Here is a 12,061-nt window from a genome sequence, read left to right as displayed (position 1 = left end):
ACCTCGGGTTACAGACGCTTCAGGTTACAGCCTCCACTAACCCAAAAATAGTACCTCGGGTTAAGAACTTTGCTTCAGGATGCGAACAGAATTCGGCTGGTGGCGGCGCGGCGGTGGCAGCGGGAGGCCCCATTAGCTAAAGTGGTACCTCAGGTTAAGAACAGTTTCAGGTTAAGAACGGACCTTCAGAACAAATTAAGTTCTTAGCCCAAGGTACCACTGTACAGTCATACATCGGGTTACAGACGCTTCAGGTTGTGTTTTTTCGGGTTACGGGCCCACCAAAACCCGAAAGTACTGGAACAGGTTACTGTATTTTTCGCCCTATAGAACACACTTTTTCCCCTCCAAAAATGAAGGGGAAATGTGTGTGCGTCCTATGGGGCGAATGCAGGCTTTCGCTGAAGCCTGGAGAGCGAGAGGCGTCGGTGCGCACCGACCCCTCTCGCTCTCCAGGCTTCAGGAAGCTATCTGCAAGCCTTGCGCACCCGGGGGGAGTTCCCGAGGGCTCGCAAGGCTTGCGGGCAGCAGCCTGCAGCCCGAAGCACGGGGCGCCCTCGCAAGGCTTGCGGATAGCAGCCTGTTCTGGGGGCTGGGGTCGGGGGAAGCTCGGGCTTCCCCTGCCCCAGCCCCGCGGCTGGGGGGGGGAATAATTTTTTTTTATTCATTTCCCCCCCCAAAAAAACGAGGTGCGCCCTATGGGCCAGTGCGCCCTATAGGGCGAAAAATACGCATGTGCAGAAGCACTAAATTGCACTTTGCGCATGCGCAGAAGCGCCGAATCGCAACCCGCACGTGTGCAGATGCGCCGCTGCGGGTCGCGAATGTGCATCTCGCACAGATCACGTTCGCAACCCAAGTGTCTACTGTACTTGTATTAAGCATTTGCTTCTGCCTCTCTACTGGGCTTCAAGAAAAGAGGTCTGGATTGCTCCACACAATAATTGAACAGGTACTCTTTATTGTTTGCATAAGCCTGCAATCCTAGATACACTTAGCTAGGGAGCAAGTCCCACTGAACTGAATGTGGCTTCCCTCTGGGAGGGGCTTGGGTAGAAATGGAAAGAACAGAAACCATTTCTTTGGTCTTAGCCTTTCACGCTAATTAAAGCGATCAAAAAGCTGCACCGCCAGGAATTCAGACTCGTGATGGTCATGAGAGTTCAGTAGTCCTAAGGAGGAAATTTAAAAAAGGAAAAAAGAGATAGAGGAGGAAGGAAATCTGGTTATGCCTTAGCACTCAGCCAGAGTCTGTAAGAAAGGTAAGCCTTGTTTATTTCTTTCGCAAGATTTTCATGTTGTATTAAATTTCAGTTTGACCAGTTTTCTTATCTCTTGGAAAAAAATGTATTTGATTAAGAAATAAATTTCTTAAATTGTGGGACCTTTAGCATGGGGTTTCCCCCCCCCCCCTTTACCTGACTGTGGTAGCTCTGTAATTTTAGTTCACAGCACAATTTACTATTCTGTGCACTGCTGAAATCAGAGATTGCGATCCTGCACTTGATAGGCTGTTTCAATCTCCTTTCATTTAATGAGATTTAAGTAGCATAGCTGTGGGGCAAAATGTTTATCTGTGTGCTTTTCTGGATGAAGTTTGATTTGATATGGCTGGTTAATTTTCCTTGGGTATTTACACAAATGACAAGCAGATAAATCCATCAGATTATGACATTAGGAAAAGCACGGGGCAATATAAACTTAAGACAACGTTGGTCTACTGCCTTTGCAGAGTTGTGTTCATTCACATCCTAATAGCAAAACCTATTACGTTTTTGATTTTTTAAAGTTACACAATGCTCCAGTGTGTCTTTTTCCAAATCAAGGGTCACCGAATTCTAAATCCTGGAATCTCTCTCTGTTCTTCAAACAGTGGTTCAGGGACTGAAAGTTTATTTCATTTTTAAAATAGGTTTATTACGTTTTGGCGTAATAACTGACCCAGCTCCCTCCTGCAATCAGTGATCTGGCGCCATTAAACAATCAATGCTATCTAGCTGTAAGAACACTCTGCCCACTTTTTATTATTTAAAACATTTCCCCCTTTATTTTATGAATGAAAAGAGTGGGTTTTGTTTTTAGCACACCATGTTTAAATTTGATAGCATTCAAGGGTACAATTTCAAAGTCAGACCTGCCCTGCAGTCCACTTTCTGTCTCTTTGCTACATTACCAGAATGTTTGACCAGCTAGCCCTGAACTGTCTGCTCTGATTGACAGCAGGTCTTCAGGGGCCCAGACAGCATATTTCACATAACTTGTTCTCTGTTCTACCTTTTAACTGAGGATGCAAGAGACTAAATATAGGATGATTCTGAATGCAAAGCCTTTCGCCTACCATACACTATAAAATGCATGTGCTCTTAACCTGCTATGTATACAGTAGTACCTTGGGTTAAGAACTTACTGGTAATTCGTTCTGGAGGTCCATTCTTAACCTGAAACTGTTCTTAACCTGAAGCACCACTTTAGCTAATGGGGCCTCCTGCTGCCGCCATGTGATTTCTGTTCGCATCCTGAAGCAAAGTTCTTAACCCAAGATACTATTTATGGGTTAGCAGAGTCTGTAACCTGAAGCGTCTGTAACCCGAGGTACCACTGTATAGATATTCTGCAGATTACAGTAGTCTGAAATGCCCCCCCACCCCACCCAGAGGGCATGGAAGCTAAGAAGTGAATGTGTGGGGAGATGTCGATGAGACCATTTATTTCACTTAGATTTTTCACATGCAGAACTTTATTAAAATACTTTAATAAGCAACCGGCCCATTCAGTCATTGAGATTTCCTTTTAGTGGTCAGTGCAAACACTTGCCTTTAATGGATCAATGTATAATAATTTTCCTAGCATCCTTTTTTCTCTTTCGAAGGATTGAGACAATATCTAAAGCAAACTAGAAAAAACAATAAAATAAGAATTTTAAAAATGTAAAAATAAAAACCTTTCTGAACCGTAGATCAGGTATAGGCAAACTCGCCCTCCAGATGTTTTGGGACTAAAATTCCCACCATCCCTGACCACTAGGGATCATGGGAGCTGTAGTCCCAAAACATCTGGAGGGCCAAGTTTGCCTACGCCTGCCCTAGATGGTCCCCACTCAAGACTTCAGCTGAGTATGACTATTTGGGAAACATTGTCAGTGAGCTGTTTAATTTCTTAAGAAACTGTCCAGTCAACAAATGAGGCTGTGTTTCTGCCAAGATTATCAAGGATACAGTGAAAATTCCGCATAGAGAATGGTCACCCCTTTGTCCATTTTGTAGGTGTGATCTGAACCAAACAAGATGCCCAGGGGACAGCACTACCTAGATGGCAACTTTGCTCGAGGAAAGGGATCCACCTCTCTTTCAGCGGAAGAGTAAGCGGAGCTATCGGACTTACTGGCAAACTATTTCAATACCATTCCAAATACGCAATTTTAGTCGCAAAAGGGAGAGTGGTTTTCTCCATCTGAGTTCAGGGTCAAGCTCTCAGCTCATCCGTTTATAGCCCCTTTCATGGGGCGTGTGTGCCTGTTTTACTCCCCCTCCCACCCTGTATGCTGAGCCTCTGCCCATGTACGAAGCTTCCTTCTTCTTGGCCCTGGGCTATTGGGTGGTGGCCAGTCTCTTGGTGGGAGGAAGGAGAATTATAATAATTATAATTTATTTATTTATTCATACCCCACCCTTCCCGGTTCAAAAACCAGGCTCAGAGCGGCTAACAACAAACACTTAACTGTAAAAGCAGCACAAAATACAGTATAAAAACATCGATAACAATAAAATTCAAAATTCAGAAATCAATTTAGGGGAAATAAGCATTAGATAATCCCCAGGGCTAGCTGGCTGAATTGGTCCTACTTGGGCCAGCAAGGAGGCCAGGGGAGAATTAGCTGTGGGGTCTCAGAGCGGGTAATCTTCATAAAAGGGGAGGGGGAGGGAAGAGAAGGGAAATAAAATATCAGGCTGAATTCAAATTAAAGGCCAGGCGGAATAACTCTGTCTTACAGGCCCGGCGAAAGGAGGTTAAATCCTGAAGGGCCCTAGTCTCATGGGACAGAGCATTCCACCAGGTCGGAGCCATCACTGAGAAGGCCCTGGCCCTGGTGGAGGATCGTCTGACTTCCTTAGGGCCCGGGACCTCTAAACTATGGTTATTCATGGACCTTAAAGTCCTCTGTGGGGCATACCAGGAGAGGCGGTCCTGTAAAGCCCTTCTCTGTGGGCAGGGCCTGAACAAGACTTACGCAGGGAGGCACCCCTGGGTGCTTCATCTGGGCTTTCAGATTAACATTTCTAGGGTAGTGATTTTATTTGAAAAAGAACAAAGAATGACGTTGGAACTCATGGACACTTGATTCCACACAGGGATACGAGATTCTGCTGTTGGGGGTGGGCCTCTCTCATGTCCCCCATCCCAAATGGCACAGACTCTGTTGCTGCCCCCCTCCTTGCCTGAGGCTGCCTGGATTTGCCCCTGAGCAGATTTAACAAGGTCCCTCGGTGGGCATTGGGTCACCCCTCGCCCTGCCCCCCCTTCCTCTCTGGGCGGGGCAGGCTTGCTTTCCACCCTTGCCTCCCCTCCCCCAACTTGCAGAGAGCAGCTGCTGGGTTTTAATTTAAACTACAAAACAGGGGCTTCCACCTTGCAGAACCTCATTTCCACCCAGGATCAGCTTTGCAAGAGCTGAGCTGCTGCAGCCACAGCCCTACTGCTGTCGGAGGGGAAACTGGCCACAAACAAGACTGAAAACAGAGCCGGGGAAAACAAATTTCAGGGTGGGAGGGAGATGGGAGTCGACTCGCCAGTGTAAAGTGCCTTTTTTTCCTTTTGCTTTTAATGTACACTTTAATACTTTGTGGAATGAATGGAGAATATTTATAACCACTATCCCCAACTGTGGTTGTCCTAAGGGTGTTTCTGCATGAATGTGTTGTTCTTGCTAGGTTTCTGATGTGCTGGTTCGCTGCATCCAATCGCTAATTTATCCAGGCTTTTGAAGATTGTCCACCCTGACTCCAGTTCTTCACAGTTTATGCAGTAGACCGGGATTACTTTTTTTTATAATATTTTTTATTAAGGATTTCCTTATTTTACAGAAGTGTAGTACCTCGTATTTTTTTTTCCTTCTTCCATGTAACATTTTTACAAATCCGTTTCATTTGTTGAGGCATTAGGGGGAGAAGAAAAAAGAAAGAAAAAAGAAAGGGGGGGTGGAGAGAGGGAAGATGCATGGGGTGGGGTCGGGTGGCGGTGTTTCTATTATGTTTAATGTATGTAGAGTTTGGTGTCAGCGTTGCTTGTGTTGTTCACTTGTGTTCCTTTGGTGGTGAGAGAGGTTGGGGTTGGCCTAGGGTGTGCTTGTTTGCTTGTGATTGGCTGTGGTGATCTTTGTTTTCGCGTGTGAGTGAGGTGTGTGTGTGTTTTGGATCAGGTTAGCCATATTGATTTGTATGCTGTTGGTGGATTATTGTCATTGTCCTGTTGGGCTGTGTATGTGATAAAGGGGAGCCATACCGGGGTGAAGGCGTCTTCTTCTGTTTGTCCCCGTGTCAGTTTCAGTTTATTAGTTAATTTTTCTAGTAGGGCTGTTTCCCATACTATTTGGTACCATTGGTCCATGCTTACTCCTGACAGGTCTCTCCAGTGTCTGGTTATGTAGACCGGGGTTACTTGAGTATGGCACAGTCTAAGCTACACCATAAGAGGCAATAGCAGCCTGGCCCAGGGCTCAAATTACTGGGGGGGGGGGAAGCTTGGGGGCTTCTAATGAAAACCAAAACCTGACTTTCCCCAGTAATTTAAGCCAAATTGTACCACACCCGTCTAACAACAGTAGTTAAATAGACTGTCACAAAACTGTGAGGATGAGGGCCAGTAAGCATTGCAAAAGCCAGGACCTACATATGATTATACTCCTAAAGAGGCCAGTCTCAGGTACGCGGGGTGGCACTGTGGTCTAAACCACAGAGCCTAGGGCTTGCCGATCAGGTGGTTGGCGGTTCGAATCCCCGTGACGGGATGAGCTCCCGTTGCTCAGTCCCTGCTCCTGCCAACCTAGCAGAACGAAAGCACGTCAAGTGCAAGTAGATACAGTAAACAGGTACCGCTCTGGCGGGAAGGTAAACAGTGTTTCCATGCGCTGCTCTGGTTTGCAGAAGCGGCTTAGTCATGCTGGCCACATGACCTGGAAGCTGTACGCCAGCTCCCTCGGCCAGTAAAGCGAGATGAGCACCGCAACCCCAGAGTCATCCGTGACTTGCATGCCAGTGCAAGTAGATAAATAGGTACCGCTCCAGCAGGAAGGTAAACGGTGTTTCCGTGTGCTCTGGTGTCCATCATGGTGTTCCATTGCACCAGAAGCGGTTTAGTCAACCTGGCCACACGACCCGGAAAGCTGTCTGTGGACAAACGCCGGCTTCCTCGGCCTGAAAGTGAGATGAGCACCGCAATCCCATAGTCACCTTTGACTGGACTTAACCGTCCAGGGATCCTTTGTGCCTTTGGAATAATTTCTCTGAGGGGCATCTTGCTTCAGTTCTGTTTCCTTTTTATAGCAGGTGAAGATGCTCCTCTTTGCCCAGACCTTTGGTAGAGGTGCAATGAGTTTTGATAAGTTTGTTTTCACTGCCTCTCCTGCCTTATTTCTTATTTTCATTGTTCCCATTTTATTGTCATTGTTCAATTTCAGCGTATTTATGCATTTTCCACCCTGGGACTTTCAGGTGAGAGGTGGACTATAAACACCACAAATAAACAAATAATCATTTGCACATTCACTTTTACATCCCATCACCCTCAGGGGGACGTACCTGTCCCCTCCGCTGTGTGAGAGGTTGTCTCTTGGGTGAGATGCAGTTGTATGCCTGCCATCTCCACCTGCAGCATGCAGCTGGTACTGAAATATTTTTGAACTCAGCCCTTTCATCCCCTCTAAATCCTATTGTGTCAGTGTCGTAACAAGGAGATAATTCCATATCAAAATCTATTCAGATGGAAGCCTCATCATGCAGCGTGCCAGTTGTATTGCAGCCCATAATCAAAAGCCCATTTTATTTCTTTGTTCCTGGCTGCCTGTGTGTCTTTTTGTACAAATTCTGTACTGAATATGCAGAGTTTCATAGAGTTGATTCAACATGCTTATCACGTTCCCTAAAGGTAAAGGTAAAGGGACCCCTGACCATTAGGTCCAGTCGTGGCCGACTCTGGGGTTGTGGCGCTCATCTCGCTTTATTGGACGAGGGAGCCGGCGTACAGCTTCCGGGTCATGTGGCCAGCATGACTAAGCCGCTTCTGGCGAACCAGAGCAGCGCACAGAAACGCCGTTTACCTTCCCGCCGGAGCAGTACCTATTTATCTACTTGCACTTTGATGTGCTTTCGAACTGCTAGGTTGGCAGGAGCAGGGACCGAGCAACGGGAGCTCACCCCATCGCAGGGATTCAAACCGCCGACCTTCTGATCGGCAAGTCCTAGGCTCTGTGCTTATCGCGTTCCCTACAAAGCTACAAAAGCAAAACCGGTTGTTGCGTCTCCTGGTTTGCTTGGCCCTGTGTTAAAACTGTGCTTCGCACAGGACATATTAAAGTCTTTCTTGTTCCCATACGTGTTTTGTAATGGTGTCTTCTTCTTTCCCAAACAGGGCTGCAGGCATTGGAATTCTTGTTGTGATTCTTACAGCTTTGCTGATTATTGGCTGTTGGTATTACAAAAAGCGCAATGGTTATAGAAGCCTTCTGGTAAGGATAAAAGTTAAAATTAAAAAATGCTGCATCTCAGTTCTGCCTGGGATCCACAGTCCTGTAGTCTTTCCCCCTAAACTCTGATGTGCAAATACACTTCATGGTTACTCAGTACTGGTGAGGCAAATACGCTCTGCCCCTGCTCAGAGGTACATTTGTATGGTACTGTACTTCCTATGATCTAGTGTTAAACCTAAACATAGGGAGCAGATACTAGCCCTGTCGTAAGTTAAGCCTTGGGTGTACTCAATGTGCACAATAGCCTATGACAGCCTTTGCCAGCCTGGTTGCCCTCCAGATGTTTGGGAGACCCCCAACAGACACAGCCCGCAGAGGGTTGCCAAAGGTTTATGCAGGAGGAGTTGTTTGGATTTGCTATCCCACTTTATCACTACCCGAAGGAGTCTCAAAGCGGCTAACATTCTCCTTTCCCTTCCTCCCCCACAACAAATACTCTGTGAGGTGAGTGGGGCTAAGAGACTTCAGAGAAGTGTGACTAGCCCAAAGTCACCCAGCAGCTGCATGTGGAGGAGCAGGGAAGTGAACCCGGTTCACCAGATTACGAGTCCACCGCTCTTAACCACTACACTACACTGGCTCACAGTGGAGGGATGTATTGCAAGACTATAGCATGCTAAGAATCACACATGCACTGTAGGGTGAGAGCAAGTAGGGCCCCACTTTCACTGCGACTTAAAGAGCAAATTTTGTGCGAGACCACATGTGAATGTTAAATGCGGATAAAAAAGAAACTGAAAGCAAATTGACATTACAGACAGATGATGTAAGCCACAAAGAGATTTAGGCCTCATGTGCAAAACACTCTTAGACTTAATTCTCATTACTGGTTTTTTTATATATATTATGGACCTTCTAATTTTCCTTGCACTCAAATGTCTCGTTTCTCTGCCCTTTTCTCCCTGTGTGCCACAGAGTAAGAATTTTGGAGGGACCACTGGAAGGATCTCGGAAGGAAAAAGTGGTTTGTTGGGCTCCAAATTGCCCTTGCAGGAATACAACAGCAACAGAAGCCATGTGGTAAGATTATCCTTTCTCTTAACATTTGGAAACCCTTTCTGTGACCACCAGAGAGTGCAGTGAGAGGGCCAGTATAGTGGAGTGGTTAGAGCTTTAGACTAGGACCTGAGAGACGGGGGTTCAAATCCCACGTTGCTCATGGGGTGACCTTGGACCAATCATTGCATCTTAGCCTAACCTACCTCACAGGGTTGTTCTGAGGTTAAAATGGGGGTGTCGTCTGAGCTCCTTAGAGGAAAGGTGGGACATAAAATGAACAAATATATAACTATTGTTGAAGAATCAACATCACACTGGTACAGAGTCATAGGGGCTGAATGATTTTTTTAAAAAAATGAATTTTCCTTCCTGAGGTCTTCTGATGGGGTGGTTGGTGGTGGACCCCATGGGCCCTGAGGTTCAATAAGCCTTTACCAGGAACCGAGGCTTTAGTGCCCTGTGGAACTACTTCTCAATAGTGTTGGTTGGCGGGGGGGGGGGGGAATAGGTATATGAAAAGAATTCCTGCATGCTGAGGTCCAGGTTTCGGACGATTACTCTTTGGTGAGTGAACCGCAGCAGAGATTTAAAATCAAAAAAAATATACAGCAAAGTAAAGTGTGGAAATGTAGTCTGTTAGACCTTTAAAATATTCCCTTATGAGTTCCAAAACTTCCCTCTTCCCTTAGCATAGAAAATGGTTTACTTACTAATTCTTCAAAAGTCAGGTTCATGTGCTTTTCCATGCGGCTTGGACTGGCTGGCTAAGCCAAGTGAAGGTAGCCAATGGGTCTCAAGCCCTCAGCAAGTAACAGACTTCCCCTGTATGTGAAAACAGGCTCTGGCAGATTGAGCAGACAAGACCAATAGTGGTGTAGAGAGAAGTAAGGGGGAGATGGGACTCATCAACCTGAGAAGGTAGTGCATCTAGGAGGAGGAAAACTCTGATCCTAAAGCTGCCTTGTCAGATATCGTCAGGAGAAGAAAAGGCTAAGGATTAAACCCCACACAAATACGGAGTGAAGTTGCTAAGATGGTTGGATGGTGTCTTGTAAATCTCCTTCTGGCAGCTCCTGCAGCCAAGCTGGTGCCAAATGCTTTCCTTTGGACCACATCAGCAAGGCTGAAAGGGGGTCTTGTTGTCTGGGCAGCCCAGAGCGCAGGTCACTTCGTTGATGCTAACACCGTGGTTCAACTTCACTCCCGGAGGCATGCTCCATTGTCTCTCGAGACAGACAGATGCCAACAATGTTGACATAATGAGGTTTAAATGTGATGATTATAGGAAGCACATTAATTGGCAATATTAGCTTAAGGAAGCTATAAAGCACCTTAGTATTTACAACTTAGCATATGAATAACAGTACGTTTCCAAGCACAATTCAAAGTGTTGGTGCTGACCTTTAAAGCCCTAAACAGCCTCGGCCCAGTATACCTGAAGGAGCAACTCCACCCCCATAGTTCTGCCCGGACGCTGAGGTCCAGCTCTGAGGGCCTTCTGGCGGTTCCCTCACTGCGAGAAGCAAAGCTACAGGGAACCAGGCAGAGGGCCTTCTCGGTAGTGGCGCCCGCCCTGTGGAACGCCCTCCCATCAGATGTCAAAGGAATAAACAACTATCTGACGTTTAGAAGACATCTGAAGGCAGCCCTGTTTAGGGAAGTTTTTTAATGACTGATGTTTTCATGTATTTTTAATCTCCTGTTGGAAGCCACCCAGAGTGGCTGGGGAGACCCAGCCAGATGGGTGGGATATAAGTAATTTATTATATTATTATTTTATTATTTTCCCTTTCCTGACTTCCATTTTCACAGGTGCCTGATGCTCCACCGGCCTATGACAAAATATCTGCCACCCTTTTGCCACCGCCATATGCACCATGAAGCAGGAACCATTAAATCCAGTGCTTGAACGATTACTTGCACCATCTTTGATTTTTAGCTACACCTCTTGAAAAATAATGCATGCTATTGCAAATGTTTCTAGAAGCCATTATTGCTTAAGAAAATGCAGCTGTTCCCAATTGTATGAGATACCTGGAGTGCTGATGGCTTTGTACCTTCATTCCAGTTGCCTGGAGTCATTCAGTGTAAGAGATGCTGTGATATATTTTATTCCAGGAGCTATACCAAGCATAATAAATACTGAAGAGCAAGAACCAGCCTTCCTGAACCAGTGCTTAAAAAAAGAAGTTTAGGGGTACTTTGATTTTGACTCAAGAAAATCACTGTTTTATAGTTCAAATTGGGAAGAATAAATACAGTAAATGGACAAAAGTACGAATATTCGCAAAATGTTTAGGGGTATGCGTATCCCCAGAAAAAAGCACTGATAATAACCCTCAAACATGGACTCTATTACTCTTTTGTTCTTTTTGAGATTTACTAAAAGAATAAATGATTTTATCTCTTTAATGCTTCTCATTATGTAGCATGCCAATAAATAAAGCCGCTTTTAGCTTCTTGTGCTTCATTTGCTCAGCTCTCAGCGAACAAGTTGGCCTCTCAGGAGCCTCCTCCACCGTCTCAGAAGCTACAAGGCAAACTAGACGTGAAGGTGGAATAGCCCATCTGAGATCCCACTTAATTCAAATAACAACACAATGATTTCTGGCGTGTGGTGCGGAAGGGGAGATTCTGAAGAGTCCTGAAACCCACCTTTGCGTTTTGATGCCAAAGCATTTCTCCCTTGTTGTTTTCTCTCCCGCTAAAGATTAGAGTGGTACCTCGGGTTAAGTACTTAATTCGTTCCGGAGGTCCATTCTTAACCTGAAACTGTTCTTAACCTGAAGCACCACTTTAGCTAATGGGGCCTCCTGCTGCTGTCGCGCCACAGGAGCACGATTTCTGTTCTCATCCTGAAGCAAAGTTCTTAACCTGAAGCACTATTTCTAGGTTAGCGGAGTCTGTAACCTGAAGCGTATGTACCCCGAGGTACCACTGTACATCGGGACTCTATGGGGAGAAAGAAAAGCTGGTGCCAAGCCATTTCAGGGGGAAATCCTGGGTGGAGTAACTTAAGGGAATATTTCCACATTCAGGGGATGGGTTGCAGGGGCAGGAAAATCTAGCAAGCAATATTTGTGGGTGAAGACATCCCTGTCTACTCTCTGGGGTGAACAGCAACAGCCTTGCTGCATTTCATGTGCACATAGCCCTGTTGTGATATGGAAGATTCCATGGCAAGTTTTACCTACATCTTTTTTCTCTTTATAGTTACCATGGAGATTATGGACTGGGGCCATTACTCTGGGACCAGGTTAACTGTTTTCCCCATTTCCGCAAATTCAGACTCTCCCAGAAGCAATGACCTGCGGGAGAATG

At 45.9% G+C, this 12,061-nt stretch overlaps 2 protein-coding genes across 4 annotated transcripts in view; one reads left to right on the top strand and one right to left on the bottom strand.

Moving 5' to 3' along the window:
* The window catches only part of MLANA (melan-A), a 39,521-nt gene extending 28,369 nt beyond the window's left edge, over nt 1-11,152 (top strand). The window contains exons 1-5 of one of the 3 annotated variants that reach the window (XM_053371931.1): nt 906-952; nt 3,264-3,358; nt 7,624-7,720; nt 8,657-8,761; nt 10,553-11,152. In XM_053371931.1, the coding sequence (XP_053227906.1) occupies nt 3,285-3,358; nt 7,624-7,720; nt 8,657-8,761; nt 10,553-10,621 (345 nt within the window). In that variant the 5' untranslated portion in view covers nt 906-952; nt 3,264-3,284 and the 3' untranslated portion in view covers nt 10,622-11,152. Of the gene's footprint in view, nt 1-905; nt 953-1,045; nt 1,263-3,263; nt 3,359-7,623; nt 7,721-8,656; nt 8,762-10,552 lie in introns of those variants that run through there. The other 2 variants (XM_053371929.1, XM_053371930.1) reach the window with 2 other exon arrangements.
* Nucleotides 1-12,061, bottom strand: part of PLGRKT (plasminogen receptor with a C-terminal lysine) — a 231,538-nt gene that overhangs the window by 170,410 nt on the left and 49,067 nt on the right. The gene's annotated exons all lie outside the window — the stretch shown is intronic.

Source organism: Podarcis raffonei, chromosome 17 (assembly GCF_027172205.1).
Source record: "Podarcis raffonei isolate rPodRaf1 chromosome 17, rPodRaf1.pri, whole genome shotgun sequence".
Classification (NCBI taxonomy): Eukaryota; Metazoa; Chordata; class Lepidosauria; order Squamata; family Lacertidae; genus Podarcis; species Podarcis raffonei.
This window is presented reverse-complemented; position numbering and strand designations above follow the sequence as displayed.